The sequence below is a fragment of the Odontomachus brunneus genome, unplaced genomic scaffold (assembly GCF_010583005.1).
Source record: "Odontomachus brunneus isolate Ranch 3 - 2012 unplaced genomic scaffold, Obru_v1 Obru_scaffold_012, whole genome shotgun sequence".
NCBI classification, from domain to species: Eukaryota; Metazoa; Arthropoda; class Insecta; order Hymenoptera; family Formicidae; genus Odontomachus; species Odontomachus brunneus.
In genome coordinates this window covers 1,919,340-1,946,692 of record NW_022639462.1, presented here as the reverse complement: position 1 = coordinate 1,946,692, position 27,353 = coordinate 1,919,340, and the positions used below count along the sequence as shown (strand labels likewise).

General features: G+C 44.3%; 1 protein-coding gene across 1 annotated transcript in view; it reads left to right on the top strand.

Annotated features, from left to right (window-relative positions):
- LOC116840822 overlaps positions 1 to 27,353 on the top strand; it is a 66,515-nt gene that overhangs the window by 3,515 nt on the left and 35,647 nt on the right. Inside the window, exons 2-5 of the mRNA XM_032808053.1 lie at positions 5,414 to 5,827; positions 6,743 to 7,219; positions 7,916 to 9,714; positions 10,671 to 10,762. Coding sequence (XP_032663944.1) covers positions 5,414 to 5,827; positions 6,743 to 7,219; positions 7,916 to 9,714; positions 10,671 to 10,762 — 2,782 coding nt within the window. The remainder of the gene's footprint in view (positions 1 to 5,413; positions 5,828 to 6,742; positions 7,220 to 7,915; positions 9,715 to 10,670; positions 10,763 to 27,353) is intronic.

Sequence of the window (27,353 nt, the reverse complement as noted above, 5' to 3'; positions counted from 1 at the left end):
ATATATATATATATATATATATATATATATATATATATATATATATATATGAATTTTTAAACATCTTTTCTCAATACATCATCCGCGGAACAGATTGCTCCGGTTTTCCTTTTTTCTCACATACCTAAAAATCGCACGACTTTCTGGACCGATCCAATATACACACTAGTGGCGTGTCGTCACCGATATTTCGCAAACTCATTAAAAATCAGAAACGTTCCCATGATTAAAAGCCCGCTTGATCCTTTGGCGCTCGCACGTTTTTCCCGCGGCCAAACTGTCTGCCCTCGCGAATATACGCATTCCCATGCACACGATACAGTGACAAGCGTAAATCGGCGCTATTGTGGCCTCTGTGAGTGCGGCGAGCACAGGTCACCACGGTAGCGACGACGACGACGAAATTGAATACCGTTTTTCCAAGACGGCCGGAACGCGGCTGGATTTAAGTAATGAATGGATCGCGTTGTCAAAATCCACGGAGCGTGTCGGCGAGCAGCCGTTGTTGCATAACGCGGTTTCGCGGCGTCGCTTATGGTTGGGAAAATACGGAATTCCGAAGGCGCAAGTCCCATTTAGCGGAGAGCGAGCATTTCCGCACGTAACAGTCGCGAATAACGTTTAATGGCCATCCGGTGGATTCGGCCCTCTTTGGACATATAATTTGTACCCATTAAGACACTCGCGGTCCCGCGTCCTCCCCCGGCGCCTCTAATTACTTCGATTATCCGTTTAATATTAGTACGACATAGCGACGCGAGGTCGCACGCGAGCGATTCAGACGCTGTACGACATTAACCCCGTGTGTCGCGCTGGCTCACGTGCTTTCCATCCATTATCTATCGAGAACTTCATCCATGGGTGGCCGTATGTAATGATTACAGTTATATGCAAATGCTTTCCCACGCGCGAGCGAATGGAATGTACTAATTGGAAAAAGAAAGCGCGACACGCGTTCTCTGTCCCTTTCATAAATTCGCCTTTACGAGGTGTCGAGAACAGGCATCACCTTATAGGACAAACGCGCCGAGCAAAAGCGCAAGAATTAAGCGGAGCAGCGGATTTTAAGCTGACGTCATCGCTGCGCAAGAAGCCCGATTCGCGCGTTCGGAAATCGCGGTCCGGTCTCGCGATATTTTTACGAGGTTTCGGTGGCCATACACGGGACCCGCGGAGCAGCACGGCGTATCGAGAATGTGGCGATCGGCCTGCGGCTACGAATTCCGTTACACGCACTTGTACGGCTCCTCGAATCTCCTTATGCGCTGCCCACGACGAAATTTTTATACTCCATCTGCCGCACGATCCTCGACGACTGATCGAACGGCTCTCAAATCTGTATCGACGGTGACGTGGAAATGTCGATTGATCGTGCGACTTATTTTTAGCACACTGTAAAAAAAATATACATAACAGTACAGGAAAAAAAGTACATTTAGATAATACCTCTATTTTTGATTGGTTAACCTTCAAATGAGCGTTAAACAAAAATAAGTTTCTTATAAGAATATGTTTCAGGATTCAACGAAGGGCAGTCTGTGTTTTCATTATTCCAAATAATTGTTATTAATAGAAATAGAAAATATAGAATGGAGAAAACACTCTCTTAAAATCAATCAGTGAATAGTCACTGATATCAGTTATAAATATAGCACTGAGTACTTTCAGTGCAACACTTATAACTGCAAATTAATGTATATTCACTATTTTCAATGATATTTCACTGATTCATTTTAAGAGAGCAATGTTTTTAAGTGTCGGGAGGATAAATCACATTACATGAATAATTATATGATATATCTCATGGAACTATCAAAATATTCAGATAAAATTATAACATTATTGAAGTTCAGGATCTTAAAATTCTTTTAAGAAAATTATGCATAGATATGAAACAATGATTGTTAATTTGAATATATTAGTTTTAAGTAAATATGGGAATCTACAAACATTAACACATACATGTAAAAACATTATACTCCCAATATTTGGTGCTTTCCACACACATTAGTGAAAATTATTTTTTACTAACGAGATCTTTTTTAGTTGAATCGTAAAAAATATTCTTGCAAGTAACTTATCATCTCGTTTAACGCTATATAATCTCATTTGAAGAACATGTAAAAACATGTAAAAAAGTAAAGGTATTTTCTAAACAAGAATGTCCTCTTTTCTATACACATCAACGTGAGCAACGTCCTCCCACGCAATGGTAAGAGCTCGACGAGCGTAAAAGTCTTGAACGTTAGTCAACTCACGTTCTTCCGACAAGGAAACTAATTTTAAATCTACAACGTAACGCAGCAACTCATCGTCGTTGCACTCGATTAGTTTGTCGTCCACTCACCTGAAACTTTCCTCGGGAATCGCGCGCGATTATTCCCCAGCCTCGCAGTACAAAATACTGTTAGTCAAACAGGCGATACATGTCTTCTTTTTCGACAGTGGATAATTCATACTCGCGCATCGAGTCCCTATCCGGTCGAACGGAGTCTTCAAGTGAAGTCAAGCGAAGTCGCATTCAAGCGTGTGACGAATATTCGCGTTTGGCGTCGCTGCGCTTTGCACGCTGCGCGCAGAAAGATTCTCTTTACATGAAAAGATTTAATATGCGAAGGAGTATAGAAGGAGGGGAGGAGGAGGAGGCTGGGTATATCCGAAGTACATCTTAAGTACGACGATAAGTCGGCGGGAACCTTCGCGATCAGCTGATTGCTCGACAGTGACCCCAGGTCAATCTACTTTCTACTTCTCACATTCTGGCGAGATCAGAGGTGATGTAGCGACGGGAGGCTGCGCACGATGCAAGCGGACATACTTTCACGCGATGGACGGTATACATATCGTTGAATTATCGAGATGCTGATGAGTGAAAACGGATGGAGGCGGTGCGCGTTGTTCACCTGCCCGCGGGAGAAAAATAAGCGGGGAGATTTATTGGCCGGGATACTCGAGGAGAGTATGTCCTCGCACGGAAGAATGTTTATGACAACCCGGCGAGAGCCAGCAGTCGACGAGTGTGCGCGACGTGAGAAACTCAACTTTTGCAATTTGCCTGTCGTGTCGCGCTTAATACCCGATAACTCTCCCGCAACGAAAACAACCGATCATGAGAAAATATTCGGCTGAAAGTCTCGTAGGATTTCTAAGCATTTCTGTTCTTTAATACGCGAAGTTATCTCGGAACTTCACGGCGTGTCTGAAGTCACGTCTGGAAACTCGCCAGGGAAGAAGGAATCGAGTCTGTCTGTCGTATTAATCGTGTGCAATATTGATGTGGTTACGATTTTCGAGACAAACCTGCCGTGCGAAGGATAACGAAGCGAAGGTCAACTGCGGCGAATGTCAAGCATAACGGAATACGATACAGCAATTGACGCTCGGCCGAGTGTACAAACGTCACGTGTCACAATATAATTCATATACACAGAAAGTAAACTATCCACTTAAAATTAATATACTCAAATTATCAATTATTTTTTCATATGCAAGCAACGATATGTAATTTTATTAATAGAATTTTTAGGTCTTCAATTTCAACAATTTTAACAATATTCTTATTTAAATTCAACTAGAAACTGATCCCGTAATTCTGATCAAATTGATCCCAGTCAATTATTTGCTTGTCTTAATTATTAATAATTATTAGTATTAAAAAAAGCCCTGATTGCTACACTGCGTTATGTGGCTTATTATAACTGCGTTATGTGACCCAATAACATCCTTTATAGAAATCAAATGATTACTTCAGATTAACCCATTAAGGCCCAAGAGAAAACCGCTAAGGATAGGCTTTCAAAAACCATCTAAATTAGGGAAAAACATCGAAATTTGTTAAAAAGTGAAAAAAAATTGTGTTGGATTTCAAAAATTCAAGATGTGGGACCAATATGTCGACCTGAAAATTTGAAATTTTGACCTATTTGAATGAAAATCCGTATAAAGGGGGTTTTGGGTTCGTTGAGTATAAATATGCACTTATTTTTTCAAAATTTTTCAAAACGTACTTTCATTGAAATAAATCAAAATTAAAAATTGTTAACCGCCATATTGATTTTTAAAGTAAAAAAACTATTTTTCTTCTACAGTCTGCTAAAGTATGATATTTTGCTTCAAAACAAACACCTTCGAAAGGTAGCTTATAATTTGGTTAGATTTTTCGCCAAATAACAAAACTATGTCAAATTTTCGCATTTTTGGGCGGCCACATTGGATCCGCCATTACGAATTTTGAAAAAATAAGTGCATATTTATACTCAGCGAACCCCAAACCCCCCTATACAGATTTTCACTCAAATATGTCAAAATTTCAAATTTTCGGGCTGACATATTGGTCCACCATCTTGAATTTTGAAATTCAACACAAATTTTTTTCTCACTTTTTGACAAATTTCGACGTTTTGCCTTAATTTAGATGGTTTTTAAAAGCCTATCCTTAGCGGTTTTCTCTTGGGCCTTAATGGGTTAACCTGATCGAGATTATCGGAAAAATTTCTATTCAAGAATATTATAACAGTCCTGTTGAGAAGTATATGATTGTTTTCATATAAGTTTAATTATTTACTTATATAAGTTAACATATATAACTTATCTTCGTTTATAACGCCGAATGATCTTTAAGATTCAAAAGTAAAGACATTTCCGAAATAAGAATGTTCTTTATTTTTCCGTGTAATAACACGGTTTTGTTTATAACCCGCGGCTATGTGTAATCCGTTATCTATGTGTAATAAGGTAAACGTCCTAATGATTGAACGTATACCGATAATTGAATTACTAATAATATGCTTGTGTTTGTTAAGATGCTTATCAATAAATGAAACAAAATCACAAAGTAACTAAATATTTCTTTTCGTTTATTATATTGCTTTGTATATTGAAAAGCATTTCAACAAAGAAAAATACAAAACCAATATGTCAATCATTGGGACATGTATGTTCAACCACTGGGACGTTTACCTTAGTAAAAATGACAAAACGAGCGGACGCACGCGGGAAGAAAGTTCCTCATAAAGTTGGTCACGCGACTATATGTCGGTATGTGGTTAAGATCGCTTAATGGTCGTCCGCGATCCTCGGTGCAATGTGACACGATTTGTCGGCATCTGTTCGCCGATTGGTTCCATATCATGAGTAAACGAATGTGACTGGAAAAATCTACACATACGTTGCGCGGAGAAGAGGCGTTGGAGATTCCCTCACACACGTGCGTCGCCCTTGCCACAATCTGTCACGAAAAATGGTCACATCGAGCGTCTCGTTAGCTTCCGCATTAGCATTGGCACTCTATAAACAGATATTTACAGGCGCAAATTAAACGGGGTTCTCGCGCTCGTAGACCTCGACGGGAACCTGCTCACCCCGATTACGCCACAGTGCGCCGATCTTTAACGACGAATCGACCTGTTTTCAGGGAGTGGCTAGCATTCCAGAGCATAAAGATCAACGGGCTTGCCATGAATTAAAATCGACTCGGAAAATGGACGTCGCCAAGGGCACAACGGAGGAGTTCGTGACGGTGGTCAGCGTCGGCAGTCAGCCGACGTCGGAGAACTTCGTGACTGTTCTGTCGATCGGAAATGGCAAGAAGGAAGACGAGGAGTCGTCGACGGCGAGCAAGTGCCTGGCAAACGGCGTGGACGGACACCTCGAGGAGGAAGTCGAGGTGTTCAGGTTACCTGGGGAGCGCCTAGGCTTCGGTCTCAAGTTCGAGGGCGGCAACAAAACGTCCGAGAGGGTCAGGCGACTGTTCGTGCAGAGCTGCGCCGAGCAGAGTCCCGCAAGCAGAGCAAAATGCTCGTGGGGCACCTTGGGCGAAGGAGACGAGGTGAGGGAGCCAAAATGGCAGGAGCATGCGTTATCTCTCGTGTGTTTTCGATTCTCTTTTATCTGCTTACTTATTTATCTTTTAAATTTTCTTGCTTTACCGGAAACACAAGACCCTCGAACGAACGCGTGAGCAACGTTGCTTCCCAATCGATCTTATTTCCCGCGCGCGTTAACACACTTCGGCGCTTTCGCTGAAGCATTTTGTGCATGCGGTAAATTCAAGAAAGTGACGTTCATGAACATATACGATTTCATTAATCTTAACGGTACGTGAAATCCCGCGTGCATCATACATGTCGCTTTCATTGCGGAACCGACAGGTTTCATCTACGGCGGATAAAGATCACAATGGCTGCGCGATGGATGCCTACTGGTGTTTCAATGTCGGTATAATGAATGACGCGCAATTATTTGCACGCGTCGAGCCGCAACGCTCTTGCATCTGCGTGTCGTAATTTCATCGACTTGAATGAACAGGAGAAAGAGAGAGAAAGAGAGAGAGAGAGAGAGAGAGAGAGAGAGAGACAAAAGCAATAGAAATTCTTACCGCCTGCTTGAATTCAGTACACAACCGCTGGTGATGATGTCCTGATATTTCCGCCAAGGAAAAATCGACTGCAGATTCACCGGTGTGCTTATCGCCGGAATCAAGGCCGCGAATTGTGGAACGTCCCGCGGATTTCGTTCGCCTCTTCTTTTTCGCGCAAAACGCAACGTTGTACACTCTCTTTTTCGGCTCTCACGGTGCCGACTCGCCGTCTACGATTTTCAAGACCCACTTCCTGCGTTATGATTCCCAAGAGAGATTCCCTCCAACCTCTCACGTCGCTTGTTTACGTTGCAAATTATCGTGGGCAATGAGCTCGACACGCGGCTTCTCCGTGCCCGATAATCAACGTCATGTCTCTTCCAGGTGCTCTCGATCGACGGTATACCGGTGACACACATGACTCGGTTGGATTGCGTGAGAAGACTGAAGGAATCGCAATTGGTCATCAGACTGCTGGTGAGATGTCGCGGTGCCCTCAGGCCGGAAGTGGTGAGCGCCGAGAGGAAGATGTCGACGGAGAAGAGCAAAGTGCCGCCGGAGTTACCCGCGGCGCCTCCACCTGTACCGCCGAGGAAGCTGAGACAGCCACGAGGACCCGCGGACGGCGAGGCGAATCCTAGTCCTGTGAAGAAATCATGGGACAGTCCGAGGTCGCAAAATCCATCGCTGAATGGTTCGCAGAACAGCTCGCCAGCTTCTCAAGCCGGCTTACACTGCGTGGTGAAGACCAACTCGTATGAGAGTTGCGAGTCCTCGCCGAAGAGCGTAAACGGATCGAATCAGGAGAGCCCGAAGGGATCGCCCAAGGACCGGTCGCCAGAATTTGCGAAGTCGAAGCAGGTAGTGATCAGGATGCGATTTCAGAGATTAACTAAAAAGTTTCCCAATTAACTAAAGAAATGTATTATAAAGAGTTCTTCCTATTAACCTTAGAACGCCACACTTCTTTTAAGTTTTACTATATTGAGTGTAATGCACTAATCAGTATTTTTTCTTAATTTGGATATTAAAACATCAGGAATATGCTTATATCATTAATTACGACTGAGGTTTTATTAAAAAAAAAATTAATTTTGCAAAAAGGTCGAATAGAAATTTCCTTACTCACGAAAAAATTATTTGTTTAAAAATTTATAGTTTTTCTGTAATACCGTATTATATAAAATTAATTGCCATTTGTGAAAAGTGAAAGATGTAACTTTTCAGAAAAAAAATGTGGAATAATTATCTAAGAAAGAATGTATTGTTTGAAGAATTTTTACGTCAAGAGGCTGATTTCAATGGTGTCTTCTACTAAACAGCAGATATATGGCATGAGGAGATATAGAGAGAAGATGAAAGTTTTTTTTCCACTCTAATCACGACCCCGTACCTTTCATCACGTTTCAATTTGGACGTTTCAAGAATAGCATGAGTATCATCCAAGTGTGATGATCTAAGATTAATAAAGATTGAGATTGAGATTAAAATTAAGATCAACCTGATTAAAATTAATAGTCTAAGTATCAAACTAAAGGAAAATCTCTTCTCTTTCAGGAACCGCCGGAAGCCATGGTTTATCTGGACGCGAGATCGCAGTGCGGTTCGACGCACGGCAGCACGTCCGACGACACCGGCAGCTCGATGTCCACTGTGGTGGACCGATTCTCGACGTCCGACCGCGTCTCAACCATCTCCACGGCGTCCACGGCGTCAACCGCGTCAGAACAGCCGAGCGAGTTCTCGAGCATCGATCGAGACTTGGACCGATCGTCCGATCGAGATGTACTGCTGTCGCGAGCGATCTGCCCGCTCGAGCATCTCGAGCGGGACTTCTCCGCGAATCCACCCGACTACTTGCTCCGCCGTCTCGCTAATTCCGAGGCGGTGACGCATGTGGAATCGCGAGGCGAAGTCGAAAGGATCACGGCGGTAGTCGCGCCGAACACGGTGCTGATCGAGGAAACGATCACCCTTCAGCCGCCTCTCAGCTTCCAAGACGCCCCGCTGAGTTACGGGCACGAGGCTCGGCCGGATCTCTTTTACACGGCCGACCTCGCCGCCGACTCTACCACACATTTCAGACCAATTAAAGATGATGTCGAGCTCGTGGAGCGCGTCAACGGCAACGGCCACGAGGAATTTCGCGAGACGACCTGCGCAAACAGCGCGGAGACGTGCGAGAGAAGCAACGGCGACAGATTGTCGTCGTCGACGTCGTCCTCGTCCTCGTCATCATCATCGCCACCTCCGTTGCCGGCTAGGAATCACGTTAATAGGATCTGCGTGAACCAGTCGACGAGCGAACTCGCAAACGAAGCGCGTTCCCCGCGAGTCTCCGCGACAGTTCCCGTTTCGCCCGAGAGAGAACTCCCGGACGCTCCTCTGTTGCCGCCGAAGCCGTTGCCGAGGAAGGACGTCAAAGCCAGACGGAAGAGGCCACCTCCGCCACCGCCGCCGCCAACCATAGCACCGCGAAGGGAGGCTAAGCCTTCGGCCGAGTCGAATCACGTGATGGAGAAAGAAAACGGGGATCTGTCGCGAGCAGAAAACGCGGAGTACGTTCAATCAGAGTCGTGTAACTCGTCACCGAGCAGAAACAACGTTCACGACGAGAGGAACCGAGGAGGTGAACATTCAAGTACAAACGAGAACTTTGACATGAAACCTGACGCGGTGAAGAGCGTTTGCGCTGATAACGAGGCAACTGCTGCTGGCTCGGCGGAAGGCATGCAAACGAACAAAGTCTTCGAAATTATCGAGATCAGAATGGCCAAAGGTCTGCAGAGCAGCCAGAAGGAGGAAATCGCGAAAAACGAGCCGGATAGTGCATCCGAAGCGATAGGCAATTGCGAACGAACGACTGCCACGGAGCAAAGTGGCGCTAAAGACGAGATGATCGACAAGAACAAACAAGAACAGTTGCAGTCCTCGAGTAATTCGAGCAGAATTCCAACGGAACGTTCAAATCCGAATGTAGAAGCGACTGAAAAACCTCGGACCGACGAGAACGATGAAGAGGGAAAGTATATTGACTCCGAGAGAACCTACGGAGAGAAAACTAGAGTAAATACTCGAGATGTTTTCAAGGAGGGATTTCCATCCAACGGCGAGGTCGATAACCCTGCGCTACGAGAGAGCGAGGACGACGAAACGTATCAATCGTTGGACGAGGTGAATGACGACATGAAGAGTCCGGAGATGAATCGAATGCTGGAGGACGACGAGATCATGGAGGAGGAGGAGGAGGAGGAAGACACGAGCGACGAGAGCGACGACGGCGATTATTATTGGCAGAGCAATCTAGCTACCATCGGCGAAGAGGAGGAAACCAACTCTTTGGAATATATGAACGCGTAAGTTTACAATTGTCTATTTTATATTTCGAATACATCAAAATACGTGGAGATAATAAGTTTTCGGAAACAAAATATTGAAGAGTAAGTGAAGAACGAAAGTGATAAAATCAAGAGAAAAGTATAGGATAGCGAATTGACCGCGCGCGCGCGCGCAAGTGTTGCGCTACCGTGACATTTTCTCATCGACTAAATGATGTTATGGTCAACGTCATTTTTGATTATCAAATATTTGACAGACACTAATTAGAAGCGCATTTTGCAAAGGGGAGAAAATTATACAAATATTGACACGCGCTTCAATACGTGGCGACTGTAGTATCGTGTCAATATCAACAGTACGGTTCCGCTTAGCTCGAATGAAGTATACGGTTAGTTGCGAAATGAATCGCTGGAAATTGTCTTGAGAAGTGGACTGCTATAGAACTTGCTAATGCACATAGCGCGCGCGCGCGCGTTCGTTCGCGTAAATGAACTTTGGAAAGAAATTAATTCACTTTCTTTATGGATATGGGTCACCTGTCCCGCGCGCGGCGAATAGTGAAAAGGTTAATTGACCGTTCTAAGAATAGGAAAGAGGACTGTGTCGATTACCGGGAATCGAACAGTCGGTCGTTCGACTCGACCGTCCCACGAGGTGAACGCCTCCATGCAAATGCTCGACATTTGCTTATTGCTTCGAGAAGCAATCTCTCCTTCTTTGCATGACGTTGCAATCGTCTCTTCTAAACTATCCGAACAACGATTGTCGTTTATTAGAGCCGGCAATAGGTACGTCCGGCGTTGTGGGATTTAACGTTTATACCGGGCAGCGTTGCATTCGTCGTCGAATCGTTCGCTTTCGATATCGGCACGCGGGTGAAACGCGGGCGAGAGATGAGCATTGCAGACGCACACGTAAAACATCTGCGTAAACACAGCCGAGAGAAATGATTCTCTGTCTACCTGTGTTACAGCAACACGGACGCGAATGATTCTAGCGGGCCGCCGGTGGAGCCGGAAGAGTCGTCTCCTACAATCAAGAAAGATACATTCGTTAAAGTCGGTGGTAAGTAAGTTCGTTTGGTACACTAATTAGACCTTAATTATCCTCAAAGTGCGATTCGAGTGAATAAAGCGCAATTTATCCAATTAAAACAAGAATGCGAGGTCAGCGCGGAACGATCAGAGAGCTCGCTCACAGCGGAACGCAACAAATCAGGCATTTGCGTACGTTGAAGCGAGCTGCGTAAAAGAGGTTAGCGCCGTCGCTCCAAACGCAGCGACCTTGGCAAAGATTAATCGATCGGATTCACGTCGTTGAGACAATCGCCGCGACTTTGCGATCGAAGGGTGCACTGATCGGTCGGGAAATTGGGCGTCCCGCGAGCGCGCGAAAACCGTCGCGTAGGAAAGGAGAAAATCTTTAGAAGAGAGGAAAAAAAAAGAAAAAGAGACTACCGGACATACCCGGAGCCCGTGTACACCCGGTATACACGCCCACGCTACCGCAGCACGCCGCGTCGAGCTTCGTAAAGGTTACGCATTAATCACCTTGCGTTACGCGCCCATACAGTTCTCCGGTTTCGCGCGCAGCCGCGAGTATCTACATTCAAAACGGAGGCAGGTCGATTCGAGACAAAGGCGTGTAGCGGCGCGCCTTCTCCTCCTCTCTCTCGACGGGAGAAATTCTTGTTCACCGACGTGCATACCAGTATTTTCGCGCGGATGACTCGACGTTCGCGTTTCCTCTTCGCGGCCTCTCTCTCGCGCGTAACACTTGGCGCGGACACACCGATGCATGCGCGACGCGGCCGCACACACAAAGAAGACGAGGAATCGAGACGTCGTCCTCGGGACGCCGGTGTGTTGTCGGGGTTCGTGGCCCCTCGCAATTTACCTCCCGATGGCCGATCGCCACGTCGGGAAACGTCTCCGTAATTTTCCGTGGGCGCATAGCAGCACTTATCCTCAATAAGACACACACGCGCGTACAAAACACACGCTTTCCGGAAAGCACTCGCAGGAGGACACGTTATCCCACGCTCGCGTCTCGCGCGACGGAGAAAATGCTCGTCAATGTGGATCGACGGGATCGATCGAAAACGGTAATCCCGTCGCGGCAATGCCGGAAATCGAACGGCGCGCGTGCGATAGCAATAATTCGCGCTCTACGCGTCCGCGCCGAAGTGTGTTATCAGAAGCAATGATGCGATGATCCACGCGATCGAACGGTCCCTTCCAGCGCGCGCCGAACTCTTCTTTTCTTTCAATAGGGATAGCGAGTGCACGCGCAAAAAAAAAGGTATTAATTCCCGGACAAATACACTGAGAAATGAACGTTTGGTATTTGTAACTGCACTATTTGTAATCACGTGGAGTATTTGTAATCACTATTTAATTATTTTTAAAAGAAAACAATTTTTTTTAATTCAATTTTACCATAATGTTAGAGATAATGATCTTGTGCGCATGCTACCACTTTAGTGTTGCAACAAGCGAAAGGTATGATTGGGGCGAAAAATAACTATAATTTTAGCAAGATCGATCATTTTTCTCTCTGTGTACCCGATCGTCGACATTCTGATTTTTTTGATTTTTAAATATAAATATTTAAATTCTCAATATAGATTATGTTCATATAATATTTTATGTTGCAAGTTTAAATATTCGTATACTAAAGTAACACAAATCCGGAGAAACAAAGCGCGCGCGACGTAATGGGAGGAATTATGCGGATAATAAGAAGGCAGTAATGAGCGTTCGTGTAATAATTAATTTGCGCAGTGCTGTTCAGAGACGTATCGATCACGCACGTCGAGCACCGTAACATTAGAAGCGGCGTGTAATTTTCTAATGACGAGTCTTCATTTCCCGCGTGATGTCGACATCGTCTTTACCTCCCCTCGCCTCCCATTTCCACTCTCCTGCCTCTCTCTCTCTCTCTCTCTCTGTCTCTCTCTCTATTTGCAACGCGAACGGCGCGATTCCTGAAGCGAATCGTGCGATAAGGAGTATCGGTGGATCTCCACTGATGATCAGTGACTCTACCGTAGCCGGACGCTTTGTGAAGCGGGAAATAAGGAAATTCCGTCAGTGCGGTCTCTAATCGGCGCCGCGCGTCCCGCACGTGGATTCCCGGGCCGCCAGGCCAGGTGGGTGTGAGAACAAAACCGTTAAGAATAATTCGAGAATCGCGGCTGTAGCGATCGTGCGGGTTGCGGCTTCTCACCGGCGCCAACAAACACAGCCGAAGCAGCCGCAGGTTCATATTAAACGCGAAGCTTTATGGTCAGGCGCCTCTCCCGCCGCGCGCGCGCCGTTTCAACCGATCATTTCTCCAACGCACCGACATTCATTCCTCAACCCCGTTAAATATGGAGTCGTAAAAATTCTCATGATATCCATTACATCCACCGTTTCGTCCCGCGAGAGTCCGGATACTTTGCAAACACGTTCGTGAGATTAGTTCACGTTTGTGAGTTTCGAGGAGTTCATTCGTTCAAATTAAACAGAAATTTAGCGCAACACTTACCGCAGTACTAAAACACATTCGTAATTGAAATTCCATGCGATCTGTCTGCACCGTGTTCGTGAGAAATTTAATACTAAATATCGCAATTTTTTACTATGATCTTACGGTGGAGGTGATATAGAGTGCCATTATTACAGTGTAACTTCGTAAAAAATGATACCATCTAAATAAAAATACTTAACGTTATAAATGTTACACATTTTAGGAAACGTGCCATAGAAAAAGGAATAGTATTCACTGCACTGTCTTGGTCGATTGTAGATCAGAAAATTGCTACTTTTCGCCTTTGGGTGCACTGCAAATCCAATCCAAGTATACTTTTCAACGCATAAGCACGTAATTTGGCTGAAGCTCTTTTTATATGTTCTTCGCGCTTTTAAGTCATGTCCAAAGTGGTATCATGAAGTTGATTTTAAATTAACATTTATTATTTAGGTAGTGAAATAAAGAGATAAAAACACGTAATTTTGTTGAAGAGATAGTGAATTCATAAGTAACTCCCTTGACGTGTCGCTGAAAATAAACCCTTAGGCGCCCTGAAAATACATATCTGATGAATAAACTGCTTGAATTCGCGAATTTCTCCAGCTGCCTCTGCGAAGGTGCGAAAGTTCGCAAGTCATAAAGTTAATGATGTAATAGCGACACGCTTCATTGAAATAACGTGTCGCAGCATGATCGTCGCGTCGCGCTCAGGTCGGAGTGGCAGGCCGAGACGGCGTCGAGAGTCCCAATTACCGTCGTTGGCGAGCGATTTCCCAAGTCCCCTGTTAATTAACACGTGTCTCACATTGTTCCGCGACGCATTTACGATCTACCCGGCGCCGTGGACGTCGTAGCCACCCGTTATAAAGGCGAACGATCAGGCTACGGCTTTACTAGTCACAACAATATGGCGGTACGGTCCCAACGGCAGTCCTCAGCCTCCGTCGAAGCTCTTCCAGTGGCTGACCGCGCTCAAGGTCCCATTCCCCCTTAATCGCCTTCCTTTTCGAGATCTTTCACTTGGTTCCAATCGAAGAGACGGCGATCTCTGACGCATACTTACGCACTGACGCGTGTTGTACGCGCGATCGTAGAGGAGACGGCATTCCAACGCGCCGGCACGAGGCCCCTGCGCTTAATAGTATACTGACCCAAAGATAACAAACGTCCCATCCCCCGACTAACACCTATACAAATGTATTGCTAGATCAGGGACCGATCGCCAACTCTCTCCTTCACTCTTTCCCTCTTTAGGACAGCGCGCTCTCTCGCGCGTCTCCTCGAAGGCCGGAGTCCCGCCTTGCTGGAACGTGGACGTTTTATTTCGTGTTATCGCTTCGTAGCTCGTTATTCGCCACGAAATAGCTCTCTGCCGGTATTCTCTGGACACGACATGGAGACGTATACGTGTCCCTGGTGAATTTAAGAGATCGATCAAGCGATTGTCAGTCGTTGAATCGAAGAAGGACGGTGACACGATTCTCTCAGGTGGGTCCATTTCGCGAGCCTATGTCGCCCCGAGCGTCGAAGGATGAATAGTGGCGATCGTTAACGCAACGCGCCACTGTACGACTACTAATTTCTTATCTCCGTTGGACCATCGATCTTTCGCGCGACGTGGAGTGGAAGATACGCTCGTCAATGTTGCGTAATTGCGCGCACCGAAGGTACACAAACGAAGAGCACATTCCATAATTCCAGTCGAACTATGCAGCCATCAGCGAGCGGCTGTTAAGGGGCTCCGACCTTTCCCAGGCGATCCGACCCGCCCGTTTCAATTTGCGATCGCGAAGGGCGACGATTAGTCTTGACCTGCCGAGACGAGATTTCCGTGTCGGAGTAATTAGCGGAATAATCGATTTCGAGTGTTGTTCCATGAATCATTTTGATACGCACAGTCTCTCCGGACTGCCTCCATTTTGTCCGAACTATACAGGCTCGATGGAAAAGCCTCAAGATTATTCGCGTCCGACGTCAATTTCAATCCACGATCATAGCCGATCGTAATCTCGGACCGTATAGAAAATGATTCGCCATTCAGAACTGAACGGGACATTCGCGGATATGCGCATGGAGGAATAAAAAAGAAAACGCACGCGAGCAGATTATCAGTACGGAATAACGGATCTGGGAATGGAACGTTTAGAAAGTTTCAGAATACAAAATAATGCAAAGTTTTCTGAAGATATCTCGTCTCCAATTTACGCGTTCAAAATTTCATCTCTAACGCCAAATAGTTGCACAATTTTAGCAGCTTTAAAAAATAGATAGAAAGAAGTTGGCTTCTCTGCGAAGTTCGCCTTGCAAACATGTGCGAACGAGAACGCAAATTAGTTCCGAAATACTACTACTATGTAATGTTCAGTCCGTAAGATCTGAGCAAATTTATTCACTCACCAACTTTTGTAGAGAATCCGAAGAAATTTCAAAATCTATTTGCAGTTTTCGATTTTGTTACACTATTATTATCTTATAGCTGAGACTTTTTTATATCTTTGGAAAAGAAAAATGTGCCCGAAAATATTGATCAGTATTATGACGATTGAAAATTGATCGGATGTGACAGACTCGCACTGCATTCTGAGAAAATTATTTCTATATTTGAATAACGGATCTGGGAATGGGACGTTTAGAAAGTTTCAGAATAAAATAATGCAAAGTTTTCTGAAGATATCTCGTCTCCAATTTACGCGTTCAAAATTTCATCTCTTATTCACTCACCAACTTTCGTAGAGAATCCGAAAAAATTTCAAAATCTATTTGCAGTTTTCGATTTTGTTACACTATTATTATCTTATAGCTGAGACTTTTTTATATCTTTGGAAAAGAAAAATGTGCCCGAAAATATTGATCAGTATTATGACGATTGAAAATTGATCGGATGTGACAGACTCGCACTGCATTCTGAGAAAATTATTTCTATATTTGAATAACGGATCTGGGAATGGGACGTTTAGAAAGTTTCAGAATAAAATAATGCAAAGTTTTCTGAAGATATCTCGTCTCCAATTTACGCGTTCAAAATTTCATCTCTTATTCACTCACCAACTTTCGTAGAGAATCCGAAAAAATTTCAAAATCTATTTGCAGTTTTCGATTTTGTTACACTATTATTATCTTATAGCTGAGACTTTTTTATATCTTTGGAAAAGAAAAATGTGCCCGAAAATATTGATCAGTATTATGACGATTGAAAATTGATCGGATGTGACAGACTCGCACTGCATTCTGAGAAAATTATTTCTATATTTGAATAACGGATCTGGGAATGGGACGTTTAGAAAGTTTCAGAATAAAATAATGCAAAGTTTTCTGAAGATATCTCGTCTTCAATTTACGCGTTCAAAATTTCATCTCTTATTCACTCACCAACTTTCGTAGAGAATCCGAAAAAATTTCAAAATCTGTTTGCAGTTTTCGATTTTGTTACACTGTTATTATCTTATAGCTGAGGCTTTTTTATATCTCTGGAAAAGAAAAATGTGCCTGAAAATATTGATCAGTGTTATGACGGTTGAAAATTGATCGGATCTGACAGACTCGCACTGCATTCTGAGAAAATTATTTCTATATTTGGAACTGAAGTATTTACATACACGCGATTTTGGGTTGGAATTACACGTTTCTTACGTGTGTCAAGTGCACATATCATTGAGAAAGCAAAGTACACATAACAGCAATTGAATCTCTTGGTTGCAGTTACCAAATATTCGAAGTTGATCCCATTTTAACTAAATTACAGTCCGGTGTACCAAATTTTCGTTTGGACAATAAAATCCTTTTTCCAACGAGTGTGTGTGTGTGTCCCAAAAAATATGATTGTACGCGAGGGTCAAATAACAAGCGATTATCGGACATTCGCGATCGCCGTGCAGAAAAACTAGGCCACGTTTTGTCACGCTCGCGCGCTGAAAGGAGTCGCGCTCGATCTCGCCGGCAAAGCGCGCTTAATGCATCCGATCGAACGAGCTGCATTCCATTGCGCCAGCTCGAGAACGGTGCACGCAGTAAACCCGCCTAAAGATGACTCGCTCCCCGTTCAAGATCGACCGGTATCAACGAATTCAACAAAATGTTTCGCGGCCGTTGAACGGGAAATTACGATCGGCGCTGGAAATGGAAACACGTTCGCCAGCCGTGAATTACGTTATGCGTGTTTATTAGAGGCGGGATGGGCATTATCCTAGATCGGGTCGCGCGAATCGCGCACGAGCGCTTGAGAAAATCGGTCTGAGAAAAGATACTCATTGTTACCCGTTTAGCACGAAAGAGAGAAAGAGAAAGAGAGAGAGAGAGAGAGAGAGAGAGAGAGAGAGAGAGAGAGAGAAAGAGAGAGAAGAGGAAGGAGAGACGCGAGGATATTTCGTTCGGAGTCAGGTCAGCCGTGCTTGAAAGCATCCACTGTGTTGCCTACGTAGGTATGTCGAATACGTAAGATCCGCGGGACAACATTCCGTTGCGGCAACCCGGAAGCTCTCCGCGCACACCGATGTCAATATAATTAGCCACGATGCGTCACACTCGCTTCGCGGATCTCGATCTGCAAAGCCGACCAGCGACAGGATTACACTCCCAGTCGGCGAGGAGGGCGAAAAAAAATGCGAAAGTTTAATCGCATTCGATCGGATAATGCAATAAATAAAACGCGGAATCGGCGTGTTCTCTTTGCGGTGCATCGAGGCGGAGTGTCGGCGCGACGCGCGTTCGCGTCCAGTTTTCGCGCCGCCTAATGCACAAGCGGCATGAATACCGTGAAATGTTTCCACGGTTTTTACGTCGTATGCTTATGAAGCGGTTATTGCGACAATGAGTCGCCGTGAAATCGCCGCGACTACTTCGAATGGCGAATGATGAAGAAGTTAACATCGCGAGCACGGATCGAGTTAAGCTCACCGGAATTGCGCGCGTCGCCCACGAGCGCGCAGGACCGCGTGTACTCTATTTCCCTAACTTGTCATTATTTCACTCGCCGACCACGTCCGGCCGCTCTGATGAGGGGAGACCGGAGTTTTTAAAAGTATCCCCACGCGCGCGCACACACAGTTACTCGAGACTGCGACTCGCACGGAAAAAAAAAGATTTTATTGAATTAACTAAATATTTGGTCGAATATGAACGATCCAGAAATACCGAATTCTGTTTAAGTTAACAAGATTTTTGGTAGACTAACCAAACATGTCTGGTTAAATAATCAAAAATCTTGTTAACTTAAACAGAATTCAGGTTACTTCAATCGGAATTTCTGGATCGTTCATATTCGACCAAATATTTAGTTAATTTAATAAAATCTTTTTTTCCGTGCGGCACTGACTTATCACTGACCCGGCAGTAATTTCGCGAGTCCAGGCACTAAAACACAAGTCCGGAAAGCCCATCAAGCCTTGACGTCGGCACTTCGGAGCGCAACAGCGCAGCTCTACGAAGCAATCAGCGCGAATTTTTACCCCCGCGGAATTTCTTCGCCACCATAACCCGCGACATTACCCGCGAATACCGCGTCGCGGTGGAAACGAACCATCTATCGTTCCTCTCAAATGAGATATTTGCTAAAACGTTCTCACGATGAACGATTTTTCAACAATCTTACAATCACCAATACGCAAGGTCTCAATGGCTTTTTATAGGAAGAAATGTATATACCGAGAAAATATTGTAGTAAAGTTATAACAAGATTTTTCCGATCTTCTGGACCAAAAAAAATCCACGACTGAAGCTATATATTTGTTTAATATTACGTTATGTTTGACTTTTTGCCACAAAATCATTATAATTACTAGAATGTTTTTTATATCGTATATCCAGTAGATGATCAGTCTGCTATTTCTATAGTGAATTTATTGTTATTAGTACAAATATTGTAAAAAATATCATTTTAACGTAATTCTCATCGCAACATTTTCTCCGTATACCTTAGAACATATGTTCTAATTTTCTACGTTTGGTTTCTCCAAAGAAAGAACATTTTGGAACTTAAACAAATATGTTAGTAATACTCGCCGAATGAGTACTTTCATTTTTCAAGTATTTTTTGTCTCAGTCTTTTTCTCTCCGTCATAGATTGCATTTTGAAAGGTACTATAACAGTACTAAAAAATACAAATAAATATGAATATATAAAGTGTTCACGAATAATGAAACAACGGCGACGAAATAACTCCATGCGATTTGCGTGCAATGACACTGTCTGTCTGTGTTTGTGTCATTAATAAGGAGCAATTGCCACTGTTAATTGACGTTTTCAGCAAGATTTTATTGATTGCAGTGCTATATTTATAACTGAAGCGTCAGCTGCAAGTACAGCATTTCAGTGAGGAATACACTGATTACACTTTGGAGAATTGATTAATTGAAAGACGGAAACGTTCGTGCGAATATCATGAAATAATCTTATCGTATTTTGAAAAGATCCCGCAAGGCCGACGTATCCTACGCGAAATACATAAGTTTGCTCCTGCGCGGAACTATGCCGGACTTTAAATCACCGAACGCGCGGCTACGAGTAGACCTACGCAGCAGTAAATCTGATATTATCGTCACGTTTTCGTCATTGTTCGGGATGTCGATCCACCTCGCACGTCGTGCATGCAAATGTTTCCCAGGTAGCGGTAATCTCTTACATATCGAGTGTTTACAAATAATGGGAAAACGCGATATCCAACGTTAGACGTCCACACGCGCTGTAAATTGAAAATCCTTGCGACACCGACCACGAGACTCGCGCTCGCTTCACGGAGGTCTCGATTTCGCAAAGAGAGCGAGACTTCCGTTTTGCGCTTGGCGGAACGCTTAATGAATTCTACCATCTTATATTACACGCCGTTATATTACATCGTATTGTATTCGACGTGTGTCCGAATGTGTAAGCCGATATCGTTATGTAACGCGGGGACGTGAATTTTTCGTGAATGGCGTTTACATTACGGCCGGGCAACCTTCGATAGCACACTCCGCTTGCTTCATCGAGGTCCCCAACCCCAGGCTGACTTCCTTTTCTTTCTAGATAAGTTTTTTTAATCCGACGACACTAGACACGCATACGCGCGCGCACACTCGCGCGCCGGGACGCACCTTCTCGCGCATTTCGCACGGAATGCGCTCGTACGACGCATAAGAAATAGCCGAGCGTAGCAACGAGCTTTCATAAAGTGCACTTCAACCGGCTCTGCTTTCACACTTTACGGCAAACCGAAACACACGCGCTCCGACTCGGGGAAATTCGAGCCTTCAAAGGCCGGCTAACTTCTTTTTAGCGACCACACGACTCCTGGTGCCTTATGGCGAAAATATCGCCAGTGACGCTCAGTTCCGCGACGCGTTTCATTCCTTAAAAGGCCTTTTACGATGTACCTCGTCGAATTAAGCATTCCTACCGGACGTCGCGGTGAGAAAAATTTTCTATTTTCCTCTTTGGTGCCGCGCCGCACAGTACCTTATGTGGTGACGTAAGAATTTCAAATTTCACGACGGAGTAAAGCAACTTTGCATTGACCGGAAAGTCAATGCGGAAGTGTCACACTCGGATAGACTAGTGTGCCTAGAAGATAGAGTCTAGCCATTTTTCGGATCTTCTTTCATTGGCTCGGCTCGCAGGCCTCTCAAAATGACGGAATCAATCACAATGTTTCTTTTATAGTATTATCATTATATTGTGAAGTTACAAAGAACAACACACACAAATTCCACACTTTTGAAAAAAGATATAATTCTTAACACTTTTATTTTACGGTTTAAGTTTCTATTGATTATGTACTAACCTTTACTACAGCGTTTATGATAATAAGAACTTCAAACACTAAAGTTTATTATAATCATGATACGAAATGATGAATAAAAGTAACTTGCAGCACTTGATATTCGCAATGTACTTCGCCTTTACTACATAAATATGCCATTTTGAAGGATAAGTGGCCAGACTCTATCTTCTAAGGACACTAGTCTATCTTAGTCTCTCTTGAAAACAAGCTATTTTTCGAATCCTCTTGGTTCAGCTCGCACCTCAAAATAGCGGAATCAATCACAGTAGTTCATTATATCGTGTTATCAGACTACCTTCTAAAGGCATTAGGATAGGCAACAGAAATCTCAGATTTAGAGGCATAATATCGAAATCTATCTTTCGGCAGTTTGGCTCGTATTATGCGTACACTCGTGAACAGAAAGATTGTCTGCAATTTTTCGGGTAAATTTATGAAATCATCCGTCTTGTCCATGAGTTCTAATAGAAGTGTCCTTTCATAAGGACACACGAACTTTCTCCAAAAATTACGAACATCCTTTCTGTCCGCAAGCGTACACACTTGGCTGTCCGTAAATCGCGAAGCGACTTATCAACGTTCGATGTTCGATCTTGAGGCGTACAATGACGGCGAGGACACGACCTTTCGTGGTGATGGAAAATCTGTACGCGCGACGAATGCGCTTTTTTTTTTTAAATCAATCAATCGATACACCTCTGACCCGCGTCAAGAATCCGAAAGATAGATCGTTGTTGATCAGCAACTGTGTTGTGTCACGCTCGACATGCATAATGAATATTACATCCCGTAATAGAATTATATGCTTCCTGGATTCTGATCTTAACTCTCCTCCCTCTTCTTCTTCTTTTTGAGGAAGATTATTGACGTGCCGATGTTGCCGGGCATATTTAAGACGTACAGCTAAACATAGGACCGCTAACGAACAGCCGAACAGCCGAGGAATATCGGATAAACGCGGAATATCTTCAACGAATAATTATGCGCGGTGAATCATATAGCGGCGTCTAACGGACTAATAGGAAAGCGTCGTGTGAAGCAACCTGTCTTTAAAATGAAATTTTGACGACAGCGTGTCTCTCTCTCTCTCTCTCTCTCTCTCTCTCTCTCTCTCTCTCACCCACACACACACACACACACACACACACACACACATACACTTACTCAGAGGCGACCGTGCGCGGACGGTCAGTGCACTGACGCCCCAGCTGTGTATTAATTAGCGGTGAAATGTCGGGCTTTTCGCAATCTTGGCGAATTTATCGGATCAATTTACACGCGTGCGCGCATTTACCATCCTATCGAGTTATCTCGAAGGTAACCTATCGGGAGTAAAGGCACCTCTCCTCGAGACCGGTAAGGAAGCGTCGTCGCTGGTGGAAAGGGATGGCCAGCGACGTCTCGGCCAGAGAGGCAGAAGGCGTTCTCGCCAGTCTCTCGTCGACTCTCAAGTCAAAACGTTCCGAGTACTTTCGCGTGTGCCTGGTTCTCGCGTGATCTTTCTCTCTCTTTCTTTATAAGTACGTTTGTCAATTCGTCTATGCTCAATCGTTGTCCGCGAGTATTTCGCGAAGATTTTGAAAATCTCTCTCTCTCTTTCTCTTTCTCTCTTTCTTCCCCTCTCTCTCTCTCTCTCTCTCTACCTACCTATCTTAGAAAATCCGCAAGTTACTCCGACGAGTTACTTCGCACGTGTCTCTTCGTACTTTGTTTTTGGTCTCCTTGTCTTTTTCTGACGACACTTTCGCAATATCCTTGCAATGTGCAAAGTCTCGAATAATCTCCAACGGGGTTATCAAGGTCGAAGTGTCACGATACCAAAATATGTATGTTATTCAATTAGCGCAATGCGACAGCGTATCACGCTGCTGCAGCTGCGAATTCGAGCGTAAGCGAATTTGAAAAGCGTGTCGTAAGCCTTCCTCGTCAATTGCTCAGTTCCGATAATCGTACCGAGCCGAAAGCACATATATCCTTGATGTAGCTCGGTGTAGCATAGATTCAGCTTTTCATGGTGCACCTAAAAGTCGTTTGCAGTGTCTCCCGTTCTCGAGCGCGAACATGTGCTCTCGTTGCGGAGTTTAAGAGTGCGCGGATCGCGAAACGTGTAACCCAAAGTTTCAGAACTATAGCGCAAAGCGCAGAGACTCGCCGACTACGGAAGGAAAATATTTATTCCTCGGAACGGTAAGGTATACACATATATTTATACGAATCTCTAATCTCCCAGACCCCCGATTTGTTGCTTAATTCGCTATCATTTCGTTGCACGAGACGTCTCACATCTTCTCGCGGCAATGGTCAGAACGACTGAGCGAAATAACTCGGCGCGAAAAAGCCAGACAGCGATCCGCCGTACAGCGTTGTACACAAGGAAATCGCTCTAATGTCGAGGGAAGGCCAATTTTACGACGCTAATCGAGCCAAGTCGATTCTCGGCTCTGAACGCTCGTTAGACCGTGGCGCGCGATGAGGTAACAATTGGTCTTCGTGAATTGCTAAAAAAACCCGGCGAACCACGACCTCGGTTAATCTCGCCAATAAATTGAAACGTCTTAAATGGGCTAAGTGTGTCGTTTCCATGCGGATTTCAAAAGCGAATTTTCAGTCGCTGCAACGCGAACTGCAAATATCGACTCACCGGCATGTATCTCGCTCCGTTCTAACTTCGGAATGGAGCAAGACGCGACGATCGAAATGCAATCGATCGATCAGTATTTAATCGCGTACAATACAGCCGCCATTTAAGGGTCCCGTAATAAACACCGCGCTTGCAGCAAATTTATTTCGCGACCGAAGATAGAAGAGTGCGCAGCAAACATACAGAGAGAGGATTTTATAGTAAAAATTAGATTTTATAGTAAAAATAGAGGATCTTGCAACACAGAGAACAAATTGGCATAATATAGTAATTTACTATCTTTTCGTTCAATATGCGTTACTTATATTTTATTAACTGAAACGTGCTGCTAAAACACTTGCTGTATTTCTAGCGGAATTTACTATGTTCCTTAGCAAGATAGACCTTAATGAGATAGTCTATTCCTGGACTACTAAAAACACAATAAAATTGAACAAAATTTATATGAAAAGAAACTTTAATAGTCTCTCCGTGTATACGAGACAAGTATGCACAAAAAAATATGTTACCTGTTCAAGTATTTCATAAGTTTGTACACTAACGAATCTATCGCAAGTTCATCACACATAAATATTAAATTTATATTTAAAACGTATTCCGAGTCCTAGCAAGTTTAACATTTCAATCGAGAATATTGAATTAAAACAAAAAATTTTCCTCAACAAAGTTTTATAATGTTCTTAAGAGTTTTATAATATTCTAAAGACAATAAATTCATCTTTCGGGTACATGATGAGCTCCCCTAAAATTTCTTATGAATATACTTTCTTATGAATATACTTTCAAACTATTACGAAGAGAATATTCTCTGTTAAAAATAAGCATTACTTAAAAGAAGGAAAGTAAAGTCAGTAATCGATCTTTTAGCAACAGAATGATATTTTTTCTGTGTGTATACACAAATTGAAAGATGCTTTTAGGATTCAGAGTCATTCAAATATACATGCCATAACGTTCTCGTGAAAACTGCAGTTTTACGCGTCGGATTGAAAGGCAGGTTATATAAATGTAAAAATTTGCTTTCGCTTGCGCAGTTTCGATTGTAGTAGCGAGATCAAAGAACGCTAGACCAAACGGAACGTCGAATAATATCTATTTTGAACGTTCATCGTGGTTCACACCATCGGCAGACGGAAACAGATCCTCCCCCGGATCGCGCGCGCGTATATGGATCCAAAAAAAGAAACGGTTCGGGGAATCTGAAAAAATAAATTTCCACACACGGAGTAAAATCGCTCGAGTACCGTCAAACAGCCAACAGCGAAAGAACGCTCGCGTTTGCTCCGAAGTTTCCAAAGCAAGAAGAATCGTCATTGGGATACTTTTACGGCACGGTCGTATCCGGACTCGAGATGAGACAGAGCGAGATTTACGCCGACCTCGAGCACTCACTTTCACTGGTCGCCACCCACAGAAAAATGCAGCAGCTGTTACGCATACGCCGTGATATTTTTCGAACGTCAAGGGTAAACCGCGCTAAGGGCTACAAGGCAGCTGGCATCGCGGACGCGCTACACCTGCCTGAAAGTATTTGCCGATTGTCTCCATTCATTCAGTTTTTTTCCTTCGGAAATTGAGTTGGGGATGCGCCCGAAAAAATAGATAAAACGCGTCACGGCGCGTTTGGAAGTACACTCAAAAAAAAAACTCCGCTACATCTACACTCGAAATAAGTTAAAACAGTTAATAAGGCGCAGAACATGCCAAGCAAAATCTCTTTCATTGGCTGTCACAATCGGGTTCGTCTGGCTTAACTGAAATAAAAATTGCACAATGTGTTTCGATCAGTAAAGTTGTCTTCACAGTCCGTACTTCAATTATTGATAAAAAATTATACATAGCAAAATAACAGCGTGTTAAAGATAAGGTATCGATTTTTCACAAAATGTCTCGACTTTACTTTATTATCACAGAAGAAGTTTGGTTATCATTACAATTCTGAAGGGTACAGAAGGTACTATAAAGACAAACCGTACTGATCGCAAACCATTTTGCAATTTTTATCTCAAGACGAGCCAGACGAGCCTAATCGTGGGCTCCCAATAAGGATCTTTGACGCGTTTTATTATATACAATTTTTTAATAAGCATTACTTTTATACATAAAAATTCACATACATTTTTTAAACATGTACAAATATATATGGGCAAAAGTGCATTTTAAAATGTTTTGCAGTTTCTCTAAAAAAATCGCTAAAAATGGCCTATTTTTCGGCCCGTTTAAAGAATACCCCGTTAAAGAGTCCACAAGGACGAAAGTGCTCGTCGAGAAGAGCGTGTGCAAATTCGCTCTGTATTGTCTATGCCGTATCCTCGTGCTGGGAACAATACGTCCGCCGAGATATGGACAACGCCAAGTTCGGGCACCGACGGTGCTCCTCGCGAATGTCAATTATCGGCAATTTAAAGCGAACGCATCTTTCTTTTGGTATCGCGCGTTTTCAAGCGACGCAAAGGGGTTTTGCGGCGAGCACATACGCGTCATCATGCACGCGGCGGAAAAGAAATAAAAGAAAGAGAGAGTGACTGAGTGAGTGAGAGAGTGAGTGAGTGAGAGAGAAAGAGAAAGAGAGAGAGACGGGCTTTCGCTCATCAGAAAGCACAATTAGCTCATTCATCGTCCGCGTACGCTAGTGTCAGCGTACGCGAGCGTATGTATTAAACGTGCGCACGACCGACCGACCGACCGACGTATACGAGCACGCTAAGAGAGTCGGACTTGGTTTATCGGTGCAGGCGCCAAGTAGTCAGTCACTGTGACTCGCAAGATACATTCTGTTAGCCATGCCGCGGCGCTCAAGAGAGTTTATTATTACACTAACAGCGTACCCCGTGCATCGCGTGCATCGCGGTACACGTGTAGGTATTCGCGATGGCGGAAGATCGCTGCCTAGAGGAGACCGCAGCAGGTCGATTCTTCACAAATACCTTAATTACGAATCCTGTACTCGAGATAAAACCAACACGCGCAGTAACGGGATAATAAAGGAAAAGGAAGAAAAAAAAAGAAGAAGAGAGAGGGAGGGAGAGAGAGAGAGAGAGAGAGAATGTGGATGAAGAAGCAGTCGGAGAGGGAGGGATTTTTTGCGTTTACGTCCCGTATCTCTTTGGGAATTCGCATGCCAAAAATAGCGCGCCTCGACCAAACAACGAAACATCGTTTTATCTTGGTAATTTCGTCCGGTTATTTTTATTTGAGATCATTTTTAGGGTCTAAAAAGGGCGGGTAGCCGGAGGCGTTGCGGCCGCGAAAACCGGCCTGGATGCGATCACCGAAAGCAAACTTCACCGCTCCGTGCGTGCGCGAGGGCACCGCTCGATCGCATCGCCGCGGGGCTAAATTCCCGAATGCAACGCGTAATTCACTGGGTCGAGGTCGTCACTTAATCGAAATCGATGCGCCCCTCAATCGCGCCCGCGACTCATCGTAACGTCTTTAGAAACGAATTGCCAATTGCGACGCGATCCAGGAATAGGACTACCGCGCGCGCCCCTTTCGCGGAAAGAACGCGCAGCGGGAGAAACGAACGGCGGGAATTTTAGGCAATACCCGAGAATTTCGCTCGCCAATTTTGCAACGCTCCTCTACAACTCTGAAAGCAATGTACACGTATGTGCGAGCGTCGAGCCTTGTTCGCGGGGAAGTTGAAAGCGCCGATAAGCGCGTTGGGGTAGAGCACACGTCTCCTCTCTCTCTCTCTCTCTCTCTCTCTCTCTCTCTCTCTCTCTCTCTCTCTCTCTCTCTC